The 24,426-nt window shown below is 49.8% G+C and overlaps 1 protein-coding gene across 2 annotated transcripts in view; it reads left to right on the top strand.

Annotated features, from left to right (window-relative positions):
• The window catches only part of TPR (translocated promoter region, nuclear basket protein), a 684,526-nt gene that overhangs the window by 470,673 nt on the left and 189,427 nt on the right, over nt 1-24,426 (top strand). For both annotated transcript variants that reach the window (XM_086956072.1, XM_086956065.1), the window contains exon 43: nt 16,650-16,822. In XM_086956072.1, coding sequence (XP_086812198.1) covers nt 16,650-16,822 — 173 coding nt within the window. The remainder of the gene's footprint in view (nt 1-16,649; nt 16,823-24,426) is intronic.

Below are 24,426 nucleotides of genomic sequence, written 5' to 3'. Positions count from 1 at the left end.
CAAAAGGGGATACCTTACCCGAAATCGAACGCCTCCAGAGATTTATCACAGCCTACCAAAGAATCCAAACCACCTAAGGCGGTGACCGGTACCCCTAAGGCAAACGCACCACCTATAGTTGGGCCACCAAAATCCTCCCAAAATTGTAATCCCAATGCCAAAAATAGTAATAATAGCAATATTAATACCACTGTATTGGAAAAATCCACGACCGTAGAAAAACTTTATACCACTACAAGGCCCCATAGTACGCATCCCAACAATAGTATTAATCCAAAACCCCCTCCTACTGTTCCACATCAATCTAATAGAAGATCAAGGAATATCGCTGATCTACCACCGGAGTGCATAAACTGTTATAGCACTCACAGGAGTCCCGCCCCCGCCAGAAGGTAACCCTGAACATCAGGCCAACTTAAAAAACAAGGTTATCTATTGGTTGAGGAGAAATAGACCACTTCCGCCGCACCTAAATGGCGATATCGTCTCGGCCAGGCGATGCCACTGGGTAGCTAGCAGACCCAAGGATATTGAAGGCGATGTGATCCTAGTTAACTTCAAAGATCAGACTGGTCACATACATCAGCGACTGGTATCCCGGTACGGGAGAGGGGGGAATCACAACCCATAACCTAAGCTACTTCTACCCCGAGGCTATGCTGAGACAACCACCAGCTCGGTCCAGACTTTACCATACTGATAGCTATGGTCGCCCAAAAGCCCCCGGTGGCCCTACTATACCTACATCTCATAAACATCATATGGGCCATAACACTCCCTTCCCCTACCCTTTGCACACCTCTGCCCCAAACTCGCATAGATTTTTTGCCCCAGATAGCTTAGATCGCATGTGGACTCCAAGGGGTCAGAATCACTTTGACAATACTAATGATTTCTGGTTGCAGCCCAGTCAGGTACCCCTACCACCGAGAAATTTTTATAACCCTGGCGTGCACTGGGGCGATCCATATCATCATAACCCCAAAGATTTTTGGAATATACCCCTGTCCAATTTTTACCACCCGCTCTCAGGCTTAGATGACAATGAATGACTTCACAAGTCGATTAACTCAGATAAGCCTTCTGTGGGCTCGCAGTATAGTCACTGCGTCTCTGCCCACTTCTTGTCATGTAGCTCGTCTAAAAAGCAGCCTAAGAGCCATCAGGGCAGTATGGTGGCGGGGATGGTTTCTCCTGGTGAACCCTCGCTACTTGGCCCCACACAATATTTGCCCCAACTGTCCCCGCACAATTGTTCCACTTCCAACCCTTAGTTTCTTTCCCCTACCCTTATCATTCCAACTCAGCAACCATATATACCTTGTGTGAATGCAGGCCGCACACGTGGGGTCACTAGTAATCCACCCGTTCTTAATTCACTTCTCTCATGGAATGTCGCGGGGCTAGCCAGTAAAGTCCACAACAAAGCCTGGTTAGATGTCATTCACATGCACGACATCCTATGTTTCCAAGAAACTTGGTGTCGTGAAGTTCATCTTCTGGGGTACCAAACTTTTCACTCCTCGGCCACGCTGTCAGCTCAGGGCCATAATAAGGGGGGTCTCTGTGTTTAGGTCTCTACAACAGCAAAGGTTAAGATTCACAAATTCTTCTCCAGTACCCACTTTCAAATTTTATCTTTTAAGTGGGGCACGTCAGAGAATATTGTACTGATGAACTTTTACAATAATATGTCCGACATTGAACTGGAGCCCACCATGTCATATATGTCGCGTCTGTTGTCGCATACTGTGGGTCACTTTAAGGGGGCAATAATAATTTGGGCAGGGGACTTTAACTGTACGATTTGCCCACAATTCGATTCTCCCTTGTGTGGTCTTGCAGATTTTGGTGAGGAAAATCCAACTCATTTTGTTCACACAAAGAGGGGGATGCTGTTAAACACTTTTGCTTTTAATTTTTATCTTTGCTTTGCCAACCAGATTTGTCCCGCACCCGTACAGTTTGAGCCAACCTTCTTTGGTAGAGGTTGCAACTCAACTATTGACTTTATACTGATAACCACTGCTAATCTTGGGTTCTTGACCTCGTGGGTGGTTGGCAAGGACGTATTTAGTGACCACTACCCCCTTTCCATCAGCGTAAAAGTAAAGGTGCGAAATGTTAAAAACACCACCCATCTCATGTATCCCTATAGGATTGAACTATCTAAAACTAACGGCTATGTGGTGAAATGGGAGAAGATTGTCCCTAGTGTGTTCCTGAAAGAGCTACTCTCCGATTCTGTAAATGATGATAATGTCTGCCTGGAGGAATATGCGGACCCCTCTTCTGTCATGACAGCTTTTGCCAATATCCAATATCGGATTAAAAATATGCTGACCCGGGCAGCGAATAATAACTACACACCTAGAGAAGGGTGGTTTGATGGGAAGTGCACGAAAGCACTAAAAGCACTCAAAAAAGTTTTGGCCCTTAAACCAAGGGACCCCCACACAATCCGCAGCGCTAGGCAAGCATACAAACGTGCATTAAAAGAAAGAACCCTGGCCTTAAAAAAGCAAGCCTGGGCCACACTAAGAGAAGCATCCTCCCAGAAAAACACAACAAAGTTTTGGAGATTGGTCAAATCTTTGTACCAACCGAATTATAGTGGTAATAAAATAGATTTAGCAATAACGGGCGATAGATGGCTCACACATTTTAGGCAATTATATATGCACACAAAGCCAGCAGACACTACTATCCCGATAGGGTTGACTTCAACCGTTCCCCAAACTACAGAAAGCAGGAGGGAGATCCATCTCCCAGTCCGCCCATTCCCGATTGATGTGATTTTTTCAGTAGGGGAAGTGCAGGATGCAATCAGGGACAGTGCATCAGGCAAAGCAGCAGGGCCAGATTGTACCCCGGTTGACATGTACAAAGCTGAACCCGACTTTTGGGCGCCTCTGCTTACAAATGTGCTGAATAAGGGCAATCAAAAGGGGTTTATCAAAACTTGGTCGGACGCAATAGTGGTCCCTATTTTTAAAAAGGGCAGGAGAGACGACCCGACCTGCTATAGGCCAATATCCTTATTGGATGGCCTTATGAAATTAGCAGGGAGGATCATTTTAAAGAGACTTCAGGAGTGGGAGGAAGAGCACAATGCTGTATCACATTTCCAATATGGATTTAGGAAGGGCCTAGGGACTGCTGAGCAGTGTCTAAACCTGGCCCTTCTATGTGCTAAATACACTCAGGCTAGAGGTGGGTCACTCTTTATAACTTTTGTTGATTTAAGTTCTGCTTTTGATTGCGTGGACCATATCATTTTATGGTCAACACTGGCCGAGATGGGCATTGACGCACGCATAATTACCTTCATTAGAGAGCTGTATCACAACTGCGGGGCAAGAGTAAGATATGGCAAGCAGGGCGAATGTACCGACAAATTTGCCCTGTCAAGAGGGGTTAGACAAGGGTGTATCCTGGCCCCAAGGCTATTTACTTATTATATAAATTCAGTGGGCCAATACCTCTCTCTTTCTCAAAATGATTACCCTACCGTGAAAGGTTCACCGGTGCCAATCCTCTTGTACGCCGATGATGCGGCCATAATGTCCCAGACTCAAGTGGGACTGCAGAGGGCGGTGACTAAATTTGCAGGGTTTATGCAGGATAGAGGCCTGAAAGTGAATATTTCAAAAACGTACACCATGCCATGCACCAACAAGCGTAGGAGGGCGCCTTGTAATGTGTCCCTGGACAAACAGATTATAGCCACTGTAGATAAGTTCTGCTATTTGGGCATACTGTTTGACAGGCGATGCCGTTGGAAGCAGGCGATCGAAGCGAGGAAACTGGCCTTCATTCACACCATAGGCGCTTTACGCGCTTTCTCTAACAGAGTGGGTGGTAAACCCATCAAAGAGCTGGTACAGATATACCAGGCGAAGTGTGTGTCCACAGCCACTTACGGGGCGGGACTTTGGGGCATCGAGAAGGATCAATCTTTGCAGGGCTGCGAGAATCAATTCATCAGTTATCTTCTAGGTGTACCAAAAACCTCATCTTCATTTATGACGCACATAGAGACAGGAGTTAAGTACCTGAGCGACATAATTAAGATGGCCCCAATTCTTTTATGGCACAAGGTATGGACCACAAGGGAAGCCAGTTTTAACAGGGACCTCTTGGAGGATTGCCTGGCCCTAGATGGGGTTGCAAGTTTCCGATGGTTGTCGTACGTAAGATCTCTACTCAATGAGATAGGCCTCCCAGATTATTATGTAAAACCTAGATCCCTGGAGGGTGTATCTAGATCAGTTCTTAAAAAAACACTAACCGCCCATCTGGAAACTTTGAGATGGAATGCGGAAAAGAACAAACAAACCATCTTAAACTTTCAAGAAGTCACCCCCAATGAAGGCATGCAAATGTACCTAACTGTGGATCCCAGTCCGTACCATAGAATGCTTTTGTCCCGTCTTCGCCTTGGGACTTTCTTTCGTATGGTATCTGTACCGGAGATGAATAATTGGTCTACCTCTAACCTGTCTTGCTTATGCGACAATACCGCACTGCAATCTAACTTGCATATAATGTTCTTTTGCACTTTCTATTCCACCCCCAGAAAACTTTACCTAAAACCTCTTTTAAATCGTTGGGGTGTAAGAAATTGTAGGCCTGCCTTTTTAAGATTGTTAAAACTTGAAGACGAGCATGTGATCTTTGCGGTATCTTGTTTTTTAAGATCTGTCATGTTGTTGCGGAAACCCATGCGGTAAAACATTCTTGCTTGGGTCCCTTCATGCTCATTGTGTTGGACAGTACAAATTGCATTTTAAATTGTATTGCACCCGAATGAATTTTTAATAATTTGATCATTACATTCGCTGTTTTTAACTGTTAACACATACGTAAACACTTTCTAATTGTGATTATATTTTGATGTATGTGTTGTGCTTTTATGATTTTATGAAAATCGAATAAAGCTTATATATCTAATCTAAAAATCTATCCCCGTGCCTGAATGTGTAATGTAAATACGGTGCTCATGTAAAGCGCTCCAATACCTTCGGGTCGAGTTCGCGCTATATAAAATATGCCCCCAAAAAAAGGTCAAGATGCTGACTCCGGCTCAGGTCCTGGCTGCCTTGGACCTTGGAGACTGGCTGGTGGCGTTGGACTTGCAGGATGCCTATTTTTACATCCCCTGTCCTGCCTGCCCACCGGCACTACCTGCGGTTCATGGGAGGCCAGGAGCAGTTTCAGTTTGTCGTGCTCCCCTTCGGCCTTAACCCCTCGGGTGTTCACGAAGGTGATGGCAGTGGTTGCGGCTCATCTGCACAGGTCAGGGGTGTCAGTCTTCCCCTACCTCAACGACTGGCTGTTGAAGGCGAGCACACCCCAGGCAGTAGTCACTCACCTCCAGACTACGGCCGACCTCCTGCATTTGCTGGGGTTTTCCATCAACGTGCCGAAGTCGCACCTGAGTCCCTCTCAGAAGCTCCATTTCATCGGAGCAGTTCTGGATTTGACGCTGTTTCGGGTCTATCCTCGTGAGCAGTGAGTCCGGTATATTCAGGCAATGATTCCGTTCTTTTAGCCACTATCGCGGTTTTCAGTCAGGATGACCCTCCGGCTTCTGGGCCTGATGGCCTCCTACAGCCTGCTGGTGACACATGCAAGGTGTCATATGCAGGCTCTGCAGTGGGACCTGAAGTTCCAGTGGGCACATCATCAGCACAACCTGTCTGATCACGTCCAGATCTCGGGTGCACTGCACGAGGGTTGCAGTGGTGGCTCACGAATCACGATTGGGTCAGTGGCAGATCCCTCTCCCTTCCCCAACCGGAGGACACAGTTGTGACGGATGCGTCCCTCCTGGGATGGGGAGGCCACATGGGAGAGGAGGAGATCAGAGGCCTCTGGTCTCCGGCGGAGTAAAGGCTCCATATCAACCTTCTGAAGCTGCGGGTAATCCGACTTGCAGAGAAGGCATTCCTTCCCTCTGTCTGGGGAAGTGTGGTGCAGGTGTTCACGGACAACACCACTGCCATGTGGTACTGCAACAAGGAGGGCGGGTTGGGGTCCTGGACCCTTTGTCAGGAGGCTCTGCTCCTCTGGACATGGCTGGAACATCAAGGCATTACCTTGGTGGTTCAACACCTGGCAGGTTCTCTGAACGCCATGGCAGACAAACTCAGCCACAGGTGCATGATGGATCGCGAATGGCGTCTTCACTCGGACGAGGCTCAAGGTCTCTTTCAACAGTGGGGAGAGCCTTGGTTAGATCTATTCGCCACCTAAGAGAACGCGCAATGTCCTCAGTGTTGCACGTTGGAATTTCCAAGACCGCACTCGCTTGGAGACGCTTTTCCACGCGAGTGAAGGTGTTGTCTGTTGTACACCTTTCCGCCTATACCACTTCTGCCCAGAGTGCTGAAGATCAGGAGCGACTGGGCCCGAGTGATTCTTGTGGCTCCGCACTGGGCTCAAAGTTTGTTATCCCGAGCTACTCAGTATGAGCATCAATCCCCCAATCCGTCTGCTCTTCGGGAGGATCTTCTGTTGCAGCAGTGGGGGACGGTCCTCCACCCGAACTTTTCCAGCCTCATCCTCCATGCTTGGAGATTGAGCGACGGCAGTGGCACCTTTCGATCTTCCTCCCGAAGTCTGTGAGGTCATTCTGCAGCCAAGCTTCCCTCCACCAAAACGGTATACGCCTGTTGCTGGAACAAATTTGTGGCATGGTGCACAGCAAAGACTGTGGATCCCCTTTCTGCCCCTCTTTCTGAAGTTCTTCTTTTCCTTCTCTCATTGGCCCAGCAGGGCTCTGGTCTGGGCACTATCAAAGGTTATCTTTCGGCCATCTCTGCCTTTCTACGGCTCCCAGATCAGCCTTCTCTTTTTAAGTCTCCAGTTGTTAACCGTTTCTTTAAGCATTACGCATACATTTCCACCGGTGCCCTTCATAATGCCTCAGTGGGACTTGAATCTTGTTTTGACTTTTCTGATGTGCGCTCCCTTTAACCCCCTTCATAACTGTCCCTTACGTCGTCTTACTCTCAAGACGGCTTTCCTGGTTGCTATCACCTCTGCCAGAAGAGTGAGTGAGCTCCAGGCTCTTTCTTCTAAACCTCCTTTCCTTTCTGTCCATCCAGACAAGGTGGTTCTGAGGACCCGTCCTTCTTTTCTGCCAAAGGTTGTCACGCCCTTCCACATCGGGCAGACCATCACTTTGCCCACTTTCTATCCGCCTCCGCATCCTTCAAGGGAAGAAGAGAGGCTCCACCGTCTGCCTCCAAAACTTGCGCTTGCATTCTATCTGCAGCGTACACAGCAGTTCCGGATGGATGATCAGCTCTTTGTTGACTACGTGGTCGCCAAAAATGGTCGGGCCGTGCAGAAGCGACCATCTCCTGGTGGGTCGTTCTGTGCATCAAAGCGTGTTACTCCTTGGCCAAGAAGGAGCCTCCTGTGAGGCTGCATGCCCATTCGACCAGGGCAACTGTATCCACTACTGCCTTGGGATGCGGTGTCCCTTGCAGGATATTTGTCAGGCTGCTACGTGGGCCTCGCAGCACACGTTTACCAAGCACTACTGCCTTGACAATCCGGTCCGGAGAGATGGCTTCTTTGGCCGTTCTGTGCTCCGTGACTTTCTGGTGTAATCCTGTTCGCAGACCCTCCACTGGGGTAGGTATTGCTGGGGTATCTATTCGAAGGTAAGGAAGCTATCACTAACGTCTTTCAGATGCACAAGTTACTTGTGTAACGATTTATCTGTAAGAGACATTAGTTAGTGATAGATTCCTTACTGCCCCGCCCATCCTCCTCGTTCTGCTAGGGTTAGGGTCACCCCCTTTTAGGGCCGTAGTTTTATGCACCAATTGTCCGTGTCTTGCATGGCTCTGCGTTCCGGCACGGAATAGTTGTGTAGAGAACTGACGTCAGTGCGCATGGGTGGCGCCTAAGTACTCTTTGTGACGTTATCTCTGCGCCTACGGCGCCAGTGACTGACGCAGAGCCGCAGGACGCCACCTACTGGCACGCAGAGGTACTGCTAAGCAGAAAAACCTTCCAGATCCAGTCTGATGCCTGGGGATATTCGAAGGTAAGGAATGTCTCTTACAGATATATTTTTACACAAGTAGGTAACTTGTGCATCAGCAGTCTTCCTGCCTGGAGGAGGTGACACTTCCTGCCAGAGCAAGCATTGTTTCCGACCTCGGACGGCATGGGCTCTAACCTTCTGGTGGTCAGAAACGCTGGAAGTGGTCATATAGATGGTGTAGACACCTTAAAGGTAAGTAGTCCATTAGATACTAACTGTCACTCCTTGTTGCACCCCTTAATTGAGTGTTTAAGTGGCACCCCGACACCAGAAACTTAGATTTGACGGATCAAGAAGACAGGACAAAGATCCACGAGAACTAAAGATGGCTGTGGATTGTTTGCACCAAATCCTGCTTGCCTGCACCAAGTCTCAACAGTCCTGAACAGCGACTCGTCCTGCAGCTGACCAGTTTCCAAGAACCCAGGAAGACTTCAGCCCATCACATACTCCTTAGAGTAGAGGAGCTACTCATCTGCAGGTACCGAATCAGTCTAGTCGACCAAGTAGCCGCTTCCCAGCTAGCCCGATGAAGCAGCTGCCCACAAAGACAACCCTTTGCTCCTGAAGTTCTGATCGGTCTCCCCACCCAGTGAGATGACACCAACCTGAGTGACACAGGACCAATACCCAGGGTATAGGACCCCTTGCCACAAGCACAGCTCACGAGGATCCAGTTCAGACTCCCACTGCACCAAGACCGAGCAGCCACCGAGGGACATCAGCACAGCAGAGACTTGCTTCCCGAGTGGCCCAGCAGTCCGGATTTTGGCACCCACGACCAGTGAGACCAACTGTAAAGCTCCAGTACGCACAGAGCCTAGCCGACCTTTCCACTCTGCACCCGAGCACCCCAGGTACTGAAGAGCCGGCTGTGCCCTCTTGTGCCCTGGATCCTTCTGACATGAGCCCCCCACTGGGAGCTCTCAGACTTGTCCCCAAGTCTGTTTCTAAGCGGCCATCTTTTTTCTTACCAGCATGCCAAGTACAGCTACCAACCCGACCAGCTCCTCTGCGCCCGGATGCCCCAGGGCAGGTAACTAGCACTTTGGAGCTTGGCCCCCCTACAACCTTAAGACCCAGAAGGCGACCGTAAATATCTGTATGCTATATATGCCTTTTCTCGCATAGGAAAGCATTGTGCGTAAAGGTGCGAGTAACTGTTTTACTTACGTGCAAATTCTAATATTTTAAAAAAGTACTTACTTGATCATTACTTTTTTGTATCAAAATGTATATAAAAATACAACTTACTTTTCTAAATTGGTCTCTGATTTATTCTTGGATCTGTCTCATTTATTGCTGATGTACAACAAATGTTTAGCAGTACCTTTTGATATGCCTACACTGCTTGCTCACACAAGCACAAAGAGCATACTGTGCTCTCATTTTTGCCTCTTTAAACCAATAAGGGTTGCTTGGATTCTTTACAAACTATAAAGAGCCAGCTTCCTACACCACCTTCCATCATGCTCCCCAGGTTCTTCTCTACACAGGGGAGAGATCACAGCAGGAGCATATATATAGTGTACCCTAAGCTTTTACATAGACTTAGAGGTGCTCGGTGGGTGACTAACTTTGTTAGCTTTGCCAGTGAGAAGAAAGGAAAGGCAGTTCAAAAATGGACCTTAGCTTGATAGATGGTCCTCTGTTTCAAGCTTTTACTCTTGCGTCAAAAATGAACTTCTTTAGGACCTTAGTTTCCATTCTACCAGTATTGATCTGGATTGAGTGGGCTCTGTTTTGGACCTCTGCCAGGTGACAAAGTGGACAAGCAGCTGTACAATGACTAAGCACTACTGCATTTTCATGGTCCTTTTGCTCACTCGGTCCTTTAGGACTTCCTGATATAAATTCCACTTCAGAGGCCCAAAACGTCTCAGGGTGTTTGCTTTGTTGTCAACTTTCAAGGTGAGAATCTGGAATTAGAAGTATCCATCAGAATATTAAGTAACTTAACTTTGTTATTGCTCTTTCATGTGGATACTTTAACTGCAGATTGCTTACTGCCCACATTCCTCACCATTTTGTGAAGTGAACTTTGTAGGTCCCACACGTCCTTTCTGGAGCATAGCGCAGTCAGTACAGAGCTACAAGCCGCGGTCTTCCATCACTCGGAGGTACTGCTGAAGTGTTTCCGTATCCAGTTTGATGCCTGTGGAATCTTCAAAATATGAGGAATCTGCAATAGTCTCTACCAGTAAGAGCGTTACCGAAGGTAAGTAACTTGTTCTTTCTCCCATCCTGCCACCCTTTTTATCAGAGTCCCACTGGTATATGCAAAAGTAATTGCAGCCCGTCTTTGGAGGTCTAGAGTTCTTGTATTTCTGTTCATCGATGTCTGGATGTTGAAGGAGACTCGCCTCAGTCATGCACCACCTATGGATGATGGAGAAACTTTTAACACAATTGGGTTTCACCATGAACTAGCCTAACTCCCACCTGATTCCCTCATAAGGAGGCTACCATTCATCCTGGATACTGTGGCGTTCCCAGCTTTGTCACTGCAGCAAGTCCAAGAAATTTGCTACACTAGGTGGCACATGTGAGCCCTGCAAGAGAACCTGACAATCCCACTGGGCACAGCATTGAGGCTGCTGTTCTAACGCAATCTAGGTCTCAAAATAGACAAATCAACATCTGCAGTGATTACAGACCTATCACATCTTTTCCTATTGCAGGCCATTGTCCCTTCCACACCAATAGTCAATGGTGGTGACAAATGCATTGTTGTTGGGTTGTTGTCTGGTGGGGGGTGAGGGGTTGAGGGGGGGTGGATGGAGATCAGAGGGCTCCAATAGAAAATAACTTCCCCAGGCAATCTTAAGTATACACAATGTATTAAATGAGTTCAATAAAAACAAAAGTTAAAAAACAAATTTTAATTATTTTTGCGATTACATTTATATTTTAAAATCATCATCATCATCATGACTACCCTACGGGATATGTAAGTAAGTAATAATTCCTTTATTTAGATATAAAACATATCTTTAAAAGATTACCCAAATCACATTATATACAGTTTTGTGGATAAAAAAATAATTAAGAGTAGAAAGGTAAAATATGACCGTAAGCATACTTGTTAAAACATTTCAATTTGTAGATTGGCCCTCCCGGTCGTTACAGGTTCTATTAAAATACATGTTCAATCTAGACAGTGAGCAGTGAGGCCTTAGCAGTGTCCATTTTGTCTAGATTGCGGTATGCTTGCTGAATAAATTTGGCCAATTTTATATTTAAGACAATGTTATCTAGAGACAAAGCAGCAATGATGGCATGCCTACAAGTCCGAACTCCCAACCTGTTCCATTCTGGCTTAAGCAGACACCTGCGTTGAGAATTAAATGAAGGACAAATACAGAGCACATGCAAGATTGTTTCTGTTGCTAATCCACATGTTCTACATGTTGTGTCCTCCTTCTTGCGACGCCAGGTGGGTAGGTTTTGAAGAAAACGCCAATCTCCCATTCTTAGGGCAATCAGGCAGCGCTTTAGATAAAGTGAAAATGTCGTGGAGAGGTAGGAGGCAGGGGATATGGTTGAACAGGTGCTGCTAATGATACCTGAGAAAGCCCGGGCTCTGCTCCCCCAGGCCGTTGCCGATGGAAGTGATGCAGCTAAATTCTCCATCCACAGTGGACTAGACACCACCGACTCACTAGGCACAGCGGATTGGTCCATAGCGGACCTGCAGCACCACAGGTGGATGAGGACGACTGACTGGACATCCCTTTGATCGCTCCCGTCTCTTTGGACTCCAGTCTGATTCGGTGTTGGAGCGCTTTAAGGACAACAGGGCTACAGCCAGTTCCTTGGCCCTTTTTATGGCCCCTCATCACCCTCAATCAGTCTTTCGCTCCATTTGTGGCCACAGAAGGGACGTGCAACTGCTTCTTTACCAGCCCAGCCACTATGGCACACAAGCTTTCCAACCTCTGAGTGGCTACAATTGGGGTTCCTACCGGCCCTGTGGGTCAGGCAGCCACTGGTCTTCAGTCCACTAACCACCCCTCATCCTTTCCAGCAGCCACAGCCTCCAAAACCCTCCTACTCTGCCCGTTTACCATCCTGGGCACAGAGTGGCGGCAGGATTCGACATCAACTACCCAGCTGGACAAGTGGGTTTTGCAGATTGTCTGGAGGGACTACTCCCCCCCCCCCCCCCCTCCCTCCCCTTCAAGACTACTCCACCCCGTGGTTCAAGGTGGGCCACAAGCATTTCCAGTTTGCTATCTGCCCTTTTGACCTCACCAGTGCCCCTCAGATGTTCATCCAGGTGAAGATGGTGGTTGCAGCTCATCTAGGGCGATCTGGTATTGTAAGAAAGTGACTCTGGATATACTGGACCAAGGTAAGGTACACAGTCCCCAGAGGGGGCAGAGGCTAAAGTTAGATATAACCTTACTCTCTAAAGTGGTAGCTTGATCGAGCAGTTGGGCAGTATCACAGGACAGTGTAAAGCATTTGTTGTACACACTCAGTCAGCAAATGGCCTCACACACTCGAACTGAACTCTAGGCCAATTGTTTTGTGTATAAAAATATATAGTTACTTTATTTTAGAACCACAGTAGGTATCATAAATACTTTCTCAGAATGAGATGTTGTAATTGAATACTTTCAAATAGCAGTAGACTTTGGAATGCAATAGTTAGTTGCTGCAATATGCAACACAAATTTAAACACAAAATAACATTGAAATCAATGGGAAATTTTAAGTAAATGCAATAAAATCACTTGACAAATGTTTTTCTTACTCCGGGCTGGATCCTTGATTCAGCCCTGGTGCATTTCCTGTAAACAGTTGAAAGAATTCGTTTTTGTTATACAGGCGATTTTTAAGGAACATTTTTAAGTTCTGAAAATCGACACTTAGACAAAATTCTGGCAAAAACCAGGCAATGTATTCCTATGGAGGAAAATTGGGTTAACAGTAAATAACGGTTATAATTACTTTTCAGGTTCAGTGCTGTGCTCAAAGATACAGCACTGGGATCTCTCCTGATTGCAGGTGAGTAATTTCATTTTTGGTGTTCGGACAATTTTTAAGGACTATTTGTATGTTTGGAAAATCGACACTTAGATTAAGGAAAGTACTCGGCTGGCCGAGTTAAGTTTCTGTGGGTAGACTTGGGGGGTCTCCCAGGATCAGGTAGTTATAGTTGTTACACCCTCAGCTGCACAGGGGCAGCCGGGTGCAGAGTGAGTAGGCCCAATGTTATCCTATGGAGGAAAAGAGGCCTTCGGTTGGTGGCTGCTAGCAGGCAGGCCACTGTGGGAGCTGAGCTTCTGTTCACTTACTCAAGCGCAAGTGGGGAAGTAGATTAGGGCAGATGCTGCACTCCCAGTGGCACTCGGGCGGCTGGGTGCAGGGTGCTTTTGGGCCTTCGGGCCCCCAATGTTCAATGGGAGAACTGGAAGTTGAACAAAGGCTGCAGGCTCTGGGACGGAGAGTCTTCAGGTGCGACCACCACTTCGAGAGGTAAGTTGGGATATTGGTACCCAGGAGTTGGGCACAGGGGGCCGTGGGGTGCCGGGTGCAGGGGTGTTTTGGCGTCGGGAAATCTTACCCTCAGCTGGTCACAGTTGGAGGGGTCCCTGGTTGTGAGGCTGCAGGGTTGTGAGGCTGCAGGCGTCGTCAGGATATTTGAGGAGTGTCCTTGGGTGCTGGATTTCAGGTCAGTCGCCGGGGGGACGTCTGCGTGGTCTTTGTCCACTCAGGCACGGATGGGCTCGGCGGGTGCAGAGTGTGCTTGATTTGCGGTCCCTGGCTGGCACCAGGGGTTGTTGCTGTTTGAGCAGAACCACTGCTCATGGGAGTCCCAGTCTTTAGATGAGCAAGACAGTCGGGTCCTCTGGGGTTTTCGAGGTTGCTGACCGCAGGAGACTCTGGGGTTTAGCAGTAGCAGGTTCAAGGATCGACAGGCCTGTAGGGCTGGGGTCAAGTTAGTTGGTGTTGTGCTCTTGTTAGCAGCTCAGCTGCACGGCAGGTCTTCTTTCTTCTTGTTCTTCTTGTTTTAAAATCGGAATCTGAGGACGGAAGGTTGAGGGTGCCCCTAAATACTAAATGTAGGGGTGTTACAGGTAGGGCAAGGGCAGGGACCAATGGGTCCCTGTCCTGGAGTGAGTACACCCCCTATCCTGCTACTCTCCAGTGGGAGGGGGGCAGGACCCTAGCTCTGATTGGGTAGGGCTCCTCGTCCTCAAGATGGCGGTAGCCTGGAGTTGTGCTTCACCTCGCCACTTCCACCTGAGAGGTAGGGTTGGCAGAGGCTGGCCCACCCCCTTTCCTCACTTAGGGTTTCCCGCCTGTCTTCCCGTCAGAGTGGGGGTCAGAACTGGTGCGGTTCAGTTGCTGAGTACAGCAAATGGCATGGAGAAGCTCACAAAGGCCTTTGAGACTTCCCCTGCCCATGCTGGGGGAGGAGGCTTGGCACCTCGTCCCAGGATGTGGATTGTTTCAGGCCCCCGAGAGCGGCAAGCTCTCGGCCCAGGAGTCCAGAAACATGTCTGGTGGTGGCAGCCTCAGTAGCCATGCAGTGAGGACACTGGGAGTTGGTTAGGTTTCAGGGGGCATCTCTAAAATACCCTCTATCATGCATTTGGCATTAAATCCCACACTGGCATCAGTGTGGGTTTAATGTGCTGAGAAGTTTGATATCCAACTTCTCAGTCTTCAGTGTAACCATTCTGGTGCTGTGGAGTTTGCAATAACAACCTCCCAGCATCATATACTCTTAATGACATCACTGCACTTACAGTGCCCAGGAATGGTCCTGGGTACTGTAGGGGCACAGGGCTCATGCACCTGTGCCCACACCACAGGCATAGTGCACCCTGCTAGAGGGGTGACTGAGGTATGCCAGGGCAGTGTGTTTGTGGGCATGGCACACATGGATGTATGCCATATCGACTCTGTGTTGTTCTGCACCAAGACACTCAGCCTGCAATGGCAGTGTGTGTGTGTGTGTGTCAGGGTACAGGCCTCCTAACGGTGGCACAATAAGTGCTGCAGCCCTTAGGGGTCTTCTCTGGTCACAGTGTCCTGGGTACCTAGGGTACCATTTACCAAGGACTGACATGTGCCCAGAAATGCCAATTGGGTTTAGGTTTTAACACCGTTTTAGAGAAGGAACACAGACCCTGGGCACCTGATTGGCAGGAGCCCAGGGCACACTCAGTCAAAGTACATCAGCAATTCAGCAAAAAGAGGGGGCATACCATGCAAGAAATATGGCACTTTCTCACAGGTATGCAAGTCTTCCCCTAGCTCAACAGCTGTTGAAGGCGGGGTCGTCCCAGGCTGTCATCTCCCACCTTCAGACTATGGCGGACCTCTGGTATTTGCTCTGCAAATGGATTTTTAGGGACCGGGCTTTCCCCGTTCAGGGCCCTAGTTTTCGACCTCGGTGATCACTGGACTTCTTGGGTCCGTGCTTTTGGCGTGGAAAGTTGCAGAAAGTAACGGACGTTGGTGTGCCTGGGTGTGGCTTATATAAGCACCGCAAACATAATTACTGGCACGGTTGCCAACAAAACCACACTAAGCCGGGTGACGCTACCTACTGGCGCGGATGCCAACTAAACTAAACTACGCGAAGCGGAGCGATTTTACCTACTGGCGCGCACGAGTACTGCTCACAAACAATTTCCAGATCCAGTCTGATGCCTGGGGATAATTTTATAATAAGGAATCGGCGACTGGACAGAATCTCCACTAGACAAAGTGTTACCGAAGGTAAGTAACTTGTTCTTCTTTATTAAATGCTATCGAAAGGATGATTGTGAAATGAGCACAAACCTGCAATCTTTATAAACTCCCCCATTTGGGATGTTTTTATTGTTTTATGGCACCTGCAGTGATGCAGAACAGGTCATTGTTACCCTGTAAATTGACTCGTTTCCCAATAGTAATTATAGACATATACTTAAAGATTCGAGCATTCTTCACACCTGCTGCACCTTTTTGCAAAACGTTCATATGCTGTTGCGTCTGTCTCATAGCTCAAAGACCTGTAATATAATAAATAGGTACAGGTATGTGAAAACTAATTGAGGGCATCATCCTGCCCTGATTATCTTCTGGGTTTCTGCACTAATCTTTAATTTCACTAAACCATGTTATATGCAGCCCTTCCTGCCCCCAACTATTTTTTAATCCCACTGACTGTACATGACTGGTAAATTGATCCAGTGGAGAATTATTCTCCTGTAAAGAATAAGGTGACAACTTGTGATTTAGGATTTTCTCACTTCATCAGATGTTTGTTTTTCTAAATTTTAAAATCCTCCTCTGCAGAATTTGACAGGATTAAATAAATTTGCCTCTCCATTGTGTCTGCTTCTAACTGCCGTCTCCTGCATCTCCTTACATTTGTTAACAAGCCCTCAAGAGATGCTAACCTGAGACCTGGTTGGCACTGTATAAAACTCCACCTAAAATAAAATATGTATGGAATTTGAACTCTTATCAAAGAAAATTGCAATTTGCCTCAGATGCATTAGCTCTTCTGTTATCAGATAGGCCTTTTTTTGATGCCTGAATGTTTTGAATGACCTCTATAACCCAGTGTCGGTTTCAGGTGAAGGTGCTGCAGAGTCCACAGCATCTAATGAAACCAGGGAACAACCAAGTTCAGCTACCACTGAGCGACCAGGACCCAGACCCCCACAATCTCCACGAAGACCACCACATCCGCTGCCACCACGACTGACCATTCACGCTCCTCCCCAGGAGCTGGGACCGCCAGCACAGGTGCCTAATGCAATTTGAAAACGTTTGATTGTCTTTGTGCAATGTTCATTGAAATGTTAACCTCCTTCGTAGTTTTGGGGGATGTTGGAGTGTTGATGCAAAACAGTAATTTTTGATGCACATTTGGAACTCTGTTAACTTGAAGTTGTGTGGGTGGTTCAAGTTTCAGCAATCACTCTTGGAGGAGAGTAGAGAGCTGAAAACATGCAAGTCTAAATTCAACTTCTATGTCTTCTTTGAATTGCATTGACCGATACTCCACTAACAACTAGTCCCTTGCAGTCCTACTATATGATTTGCATTGGGTCACTTGAATGAAGATACTGACTTCTTTTAGGTGAGACTGAAGTAGATAATGGGGGATCACAAATTAAGCACAAAAACTACATTTTGAAAGGTGGTTTGCTTCAGCATGTATTGTTCAGACCATCATTTTGGCAATATTTGTGTATCTTTGTAAGCTACCTTCTAATCGGTTGACCAGGCTTTGATGCATTTGTCAGTTGTTTAAGGTTGGGACTGTTCTGTTTTGAGTATTGTAAATTGATCTGTATCTATAATTTTTTACGGTTTTATACGATGTTAATGTTTTGTTGCTTAATAAAGGTATTTCACTATTTTGTTTTAGCTTGTTTTTGAAAAGCGTTTTAATAAGGTTATGAAATTTTCCATGTTTTACTTTCTGGGTTAAAACAGTACATTAAAAAATGGTTTGCCGTTTGATTTGCAATTAGAGTGCGTACCTCAGGCTTGTATTTTCTTAGTTTCTAAATTCCAGACGGAAAATGGCTGGTCTTTGTACGTGATGTGGTAGTAATGGATTTTTTTTAGGTGTCTGTTGGTAAACTTTACTTAGTTGATTATTTGAGTTGAAAAATCATAGTATTGTTGTTTTTTTTAAAGTGGGAGGGGTTCTTATTCTCAACAGCATCGAGTTTTAATGTGATTCCGATGTACAAGACCATAATTAGGTGTCATTCCACAAAATTAGATTAATTCAGATCATGAAAGTTTAATTGTTACAAGTTAATCTCTGTGAGGAGGGTTGTACTTCTCTAATAATATTTTGGTAACTAGTTAATACGAATGCTCATTATTTTGTGTAACTTATGGTCAGCTAGGAAAATTACAACTTTGTATTCAAGCTTGTAAGTGGTCAATCCCTATGTTGTGGTCCGGAGAAAGGCCCACAGCAGGTAGACAGGGAATACTGGACCCCTTTCCGGTCCGTCCTACTATTGCTCTGCAAGTTTGGTCATTTTCCATATTTGAGACTTGGGTTAGTAAGGTTAAATTGTCCAAGGCATCGCAGGGAGATTGATTAGGGGACAATAGCTTGGAACACAGCAGTTGGCTAATAGACACAATCACTTATGGCCCAGTACATTAATTGCACTGCAAATTGTAATACACTGTACAACTAGGGCTCTCCCTTATCCCTTACAGGATTGTAATCCTCCTTGTGATATTCAGTGAGGCACTGCACACCTTCGTTATAAGCTCCCTCATGATCCCCCCAACCCCCCCCCCTTGCAATCACCCGCTCCTCCCCCCCCCCCCCTTTCCCCGGAACATTTCCTAGGATGTACATCATCCAATGTGTAACATGGGGCCAGGCGCAGGTGAAGTTCACTCATAATTCCCCCCAAAGTTTAGCTCCACACAGCAGTTAAGTTAGCATTCACCAATTCAAGTTCACCTGGTCAAAGTTCTTATAGCAGGATTTTTATCTGCAGTAACGTGCATTACTGCAGATGCAGCTCTGGCAGTGTGGAACAGGTCCAATCAGAGGTCCTCCTCTGGTAGCACTTTTGTATTGTGGTGGTTGCGCGGCTACCTCACGCAGAACTTACAGGCTCACAAAACACATCATTGTGTGGGTATCTTCAGCAATTGCAGCCTTCGGCCTTCTTACTCATCAGGGGTGACAAAAGATCTGACTCTGTCAGCAGCACCCATCCCCACATCAGGATGCCAGTACCACACCCTGCTTGGCTGTTTGAAGGTCTTGGCATAGGTCACAGTAAAAACTTCTCCAGTAGATTGAGAGTACCCCTTAACGCATGCATTGTTCCGGACTTCTACTTGAATTCACTCACTTCATCTGAATTCTCCTCACACCACAATGCAGTGCATAATCCTCCAGGACAGTTTATCCTCCTGCAGGGCCAGTCACACTCCTAAACTCTTGAGATGCAGCAGCCAACGTGTTAGGCTCTCGGCAGACACTGCTCCTCCAGCAAGAAATGCAGACTTCAGGTGATGTCCCCTCACTTCTTAGACTTAGTGGTATGCAGACAGATTGTTACGCAGCAGTCATTGGAGTACTCTTCAGAGCGCTCCCTTCCTTGGTCATGAAGAACTAGAAAGTGGAATTAAGTGTACTGGTGAGGATCCCCATTTCATATGCATTTTCCAGACATGAGATGTGGATCCACGGTCTAAGGTGTAAGAACCAGTTGGGGGTGACTTTCTTTCAAATGTAATTATCTGAAAGAAACACGTTAGTTTTAGATTCCTTACCTTAGAATATCCCCAGGCGTCAGTCTGGATCCGGAAACTTTCGCGTAGCAGTACCCCTGCGCGTCGGTAGGCGTCGTCTGCAGGCGTCCCCTGCGGCTCCGCGTCCGTCGTCGGCGTCGTGCGCCGTGATGACGTCGCTGGAGTATATAGACGCCGCCTCCGCGCGCTGACGTCCGTTCTTCTTTTTTCCGCGCCAGTAAGCGCAGATCCGAAGAGCAGTACTCCGGTCTTTTGACCAACTTTGTTAAACTTCTATCTCTTTTTGGTGCCTGGTAGGATGCCCGGTTTCAAGAATTGTGACGGGTGTGACCGCACGATGTCGGTCACGGACCACCACCGACTCTGTCTCCGGTGCATGGGCTCCGACCACGACGTGGACGCCTGCGTCGACTGCCGGGCTCTCACTAGCAAGGCTAGACGGGAGCGGTCCCGCAAGCTGCTTGAGCTCCGGGTGTCGGCCCCGCGTCGGGAGCGGTCTCGGTCCGGCCGGAGGTCCAGGGAGCGTTCGAGGGAGCGGTCGCGGAGCCGCGCCGAGCGCTCCGGAAGTAGTCACCATTCGTCGGGCTCATCAGGTAAGAAACACAAGAAGTCGGGGCGTCGTCATCGTACCCCCGACTCCCCCCGACGCTCGCGCGACGCGGCCGGGCGTTCGGGTAACCCCAACCCAGCGGCTCCGCGTGACTCGCCGGCGCGGCCTGCCCCATACCCTCCGGTCCCTGGGCACGGTGCGACGCCTGAGGAGATTGAGGTGTTCCTCATGGCCATGAGGGCGCTCAGTTCTCCGACGGGGCCTACGGTGCCTACGGGCCCAGTGCTACCGTCTGGGGGCCCTAGCGGGTCGGGTGTCCCTGACTCGACGCCATCGGGTGCTCCGGCCTCGGTGCCGCCGACGGCTCCGACCCCGGCGCCGCAAGGGCCTCCGGGGTCGACGCCGGCTGGCCTACCGGCTGGTCCGGCGCCGATTCCATCGGGGTTACCCCCGACGCCGTCCCCGCGCTGCGCCGGTTCTCCTGTGCCGGCTTCGGCCGGCGCCGGGGCTCCGGCGCCGGGCGGCGTCGTCCCCATTCCCTCCCCGAATCCGGACGCGGAGTCGGACTGGCGTCTATTGACGCCGGGCTCGACGCCGATGGGGCCTGTGAACCCCGAGGAGCCGGTCTACATCGTTGACTCCGAGTATGGAGATGATGAAGAGTACGGGGAAGGTTGGGAGGGGTCTGAGGACCCTCTGTCACGTGAGTGCCAGTAGGACCCGGACTGGACAGGTGATTTGGGGGACGCCAGTGGTCTGGACGACTCTCCTAACCCTGGCTTTGTCTCTCCTCCTTCCGTGGCGTCGGAGGAGGGAGCTGCATATTCAGTGGTGTTGATGAGGGCTGCCAAGGCCTTACACCTTGAGCTCCCCGTCGCGGCCGTGAGGCCTAACATCCTCACTGAGGTCTTCAAACCGCAGTCATGCCCACAGGAGCCACTGCTGCCGTTTAACAAAGCCTTGTCAGACGTTCTGTTGGGCACGTGGTCCAGGCCCGCTTCAGGTTCGCCTGTTGATCGGAACGTGGCCAGACGCCACCGTCCTTGTCCGGACGACCCCAAATTCCTGTCCACCCATCCCACCCCCGAGAGTCTGGTGATCCAGGCCTCTACCTCCCAGACCGCATTCCCGTCGGCCCCGCCCGATCGGGAATCCAAGAGGTATGACCAGTATGGTAAGAAGGTCTTCTCGTCCCTGAGTCTGGGACTGCGGTCTTGCAACACCGCATGCCTCTTGGGCCGCTACACCCACTCTGTGTGGGACACGGTCGCGGAACTGCTGCCAGAATGCCCCATGAGGTGCGGGCGAAGCTCGGCAAGGCTGTGGCTGAGGGCCGAGACGCAGCTAAATATTCCATACGGTGTGGTCTTGATACGACCGACTCGCTGGGCAGAGCTATGTCAACGACGGTGGCGATTCGTCGCCACGCCTGGCTGAGCTCCGCCAACTTTTCGGCAGATGTCCAAAATGCCTTGATGGACATGCCGTTCGATGGCTGTCGCCTCTTTGGTGACAAGGCGGACCACGCGCTGGAACGCTTCAAGGACTCCAGGGTCACGGCTAAGTCCTTGGGTCTTTCGACCCAGCGCCAGCAAACGGGTTCGTTTCGCTCCTTTCGTGGCCACGGAAGGGGCGTCCCCACACGTGCTGCCAGCCACGCGCCCCAACAATCCTTTCAAGCCGGTAGCGGCCGTGGAAACCGTCGTGGCGGCGGTCGGGGTCAGCGGCGGGGTCAGACCACACCTCCCCCCGCAGCATCTGCCTCCAAATCCTCCTAGTCCGTGCTTTCGGCCCCATGTGACGCCAGTGGGTGGCAGGGTTCGCCATCACCACGCTCACTGGCGCACAATTACGTCGGACAGGTGGGTGCTGCAACTCGTCCAAAGGGGCTACTCCCTCCCCTTCGAGACTACTCCTCCAGCCATGCCACCGCAGAACCACCGTGTGTCGGGGGACCACTTGACACTTCTGCAGGAGGAAGTTACGGCCCTCTTGGCCAAGGGGGCCATCGAGCGCGTTCCTGGGCTAGAAGTAGGGCGTGGTTGCTATTCCCACTACTTTCTGGTGCCCAAGAAGGACAAGGGGGGCCTACGTCCTATCTTGGATCTACGGAACATCAACGGCTTCCTCCGGAAGGAGAAGTTCAAGATGTTGACTTTGGCTCAGGTCTTGGCTGCTCTCGACCCGCAAGACTGGATGGTAGCGTTGGACTTGCAGGATGCGTATTTTCACATCCCCGTCCTGCCGGCCCACCGGCGTTACCTGCGGTTCACGGTAGGCCAGGAGCACTTTCAGTTTATCGTGCTCCCCTTCGGCCTTACCAGCGCCCCACGGGTGTTCACAAAGGTGAAGGCGGTGGTCGCAGCCCATCTGCGCAGGTTAGGGGTTTCAGTCTTCCCCTACCTAGACGACTGGTTGTTGAAGGCGGGCTCGCCCCAGACAGTCGTCCACCACCTCCAGATGACGGCAGACCTCTTCCACGACCTGGGGTTCTCCATCAATGTGCCGAAATCACACCTGTGTCCCTCTCAAAAGCTCCTTTTCATCGGAGCAGTTCTGGACTCGGCGCAGTTTCGGGTTTATCCTCCGGAACGGCGGGTCCGGGATATACAGGCTTTGATTCCCATCTTTCAGCCGCTATCCCGGGTTTCGGTCAGGTTGACGCTGCGGCTGCTGGGGCTGATGGCTTCCTGCATCCTTCTGGTGCATCACGCCCGGTGGCGGATGCGGGCTCTGCAGTGGGACCTGAAGTTTCAGTGGGCCCAGCATCAGGGCAACTTGTCCGACCACGTCTTGATCTCGGAGGGCACTGCGAGACAACTGCAGTGGTGGCTTACGGACCGCGATTGGGTCAGAGGCAGATCCCTCTCCCTTCCCCAACCGGAGCACGTTGTCGTGACGGACGCGTCCCTCCAGGGCTGGGGTGGCCACTTGGGAGAGGCAGAGATCAGAGGCATCTGGTCTCCGGCGGAGTCCCGGCTCCATATCGACCTGTTGGAGCTACGGGCGATTCGTCTAGCACTGAAGGCATTCCTCCCCTTTGTCAACGGGAGTGTAGTGCAGGTGTTCATCGACAACACCACCGCCATGTGGTACTGCAACAAACAGGGCGGAGTGGGGTCGTGGACCCTTTGCCAGGAGGCTCTGCGCCTCTGGCAGTGGCTGGAACGTCAGGGTGTGACTTTGACGGTTCAACTCCTGGCAGGTTCTCTGAACGCCAGGGCGGACAAACTCAGCCGTCGGTGCTCGATGGATCACGAATGGCGTCTGAACTCGGACGTAGCGCAAGGCCTCTTTCTGCAATGGGGAGAGCCTTGGTTAGATCTATTCGCCACAGAAGAGAATGCGCAATGTCGTCAGTTCTGCGCGTTGGAGTTTCCAAGACGGCACTCGCACGGCGACGCCTTTCGGCGCGAGTGGAGTTGCGGTCTGTTATACGCCTTTCCGCCTATACCACTTCTGCCCAGAGTGCTGAAGAAGATCAGGCGCGACCGGGCCCAAGTTATCCTTGTGACTCCGGACTGGGCTCGAAGGTACTGGTATCCCGAGCTACTCAGCATGTCCGTCGGTCCCCCGATCCGCCTGCCCCTTCAGGAGGACCTTCTGTCGCAGCAGCAGGGGACGGTCCTCCACCCGAACCCGTCCAGTCCCCTCCTCCATGCTTGGAGATTGAGCGGCGGCAGTTGAGGCCATTTGACTTGCCTCCTGAAGTCTTTGATGTAATTCTGGCAGCCAGGCGTCCCTCCACTAAGTCGGTATACGCGTGTCGGTGGAACAGATTTGTGGCATGGTGCACAGCAAAGGCTGTGGATCCTCTTTCTGCCCCTCTTTCTGAGGTTCTTCTGTTTCTTCTTTCTCTTGCCCAGCAGGGCTCTGCTCTGGGCACTATCAAGGGCTACCTTTCGGCCCTTTCAGCCTTTCTAAGGCTTCCTGATCAGCCTTCTTTGTTCAAGTCCCCAATTGTAACGAGATTCTTGAAGGGCATCACACACATGTATCCTCCTGTTCCGTTTGTAATGCCTCAGTGGGACTTGAACCTGGTTCTAACCTTTTTGATGTGTGCTCCCTTTGAGCCCCTTCATTCTTGTCCTCTCCGTCTCCTGACTTTAAAGACGGCCTTCCTGGTTGCCATCACCTCTGCCAGGAGAGTGAGTGAGCTCCAGGCTTTCTGTCCAACCCCCTTTCCTGTCCATTCATCCTGACAAGGTGGTTCTTAGGACAAGACCTTCTTTCCTGCCCAAAGTAGTTTCTGCTTTTCACATCGGGCAGTCCATCACCCTCCCTTCCTTCTTCCCGCCTCCGCATCCTTCGAAGGATGAAGAGCGGCTCCATCGTCTGGACCCAAAACGTGCGCTTTCATTTTATATGGATCGCACACGCCAGTTCCGGGTGGATGACCAACTGTTTGTTGGCTACGTGGGTGCGAAGAAGGGACGGGCGGTGTGTAAACGAACCATCTCTCGGTGGGTCGTTCTGTGCATCAAAGCGTGCTACTCTTTGGCTCGGAAGGAGCCTCCTGTTGGGCTGAGGGCCCATTCCACTCGGGCCACGG

The sequence above is a fragment of the Lissotriton vulgaris genome, chromosome 1_1 (genome assembly GCF_964263255.1).
Source record: "Lissotriton vulgaris chromosome 1_1, aLisVul1.2, whole genome shotgun sequence".
In the NCBI taxonomy this organism is placed as follows: Eukaryota; Metazoa; Chordata; class Amphibia; order Caudata; family Salamandridae; genus Lissotriton; species Lissotriton vulgaris.
The sequence above is the reverse complement of the archived record's forward strand: the minus strand, read 5'-3'. Positions and strand labels throughout refer to the sequence as shown.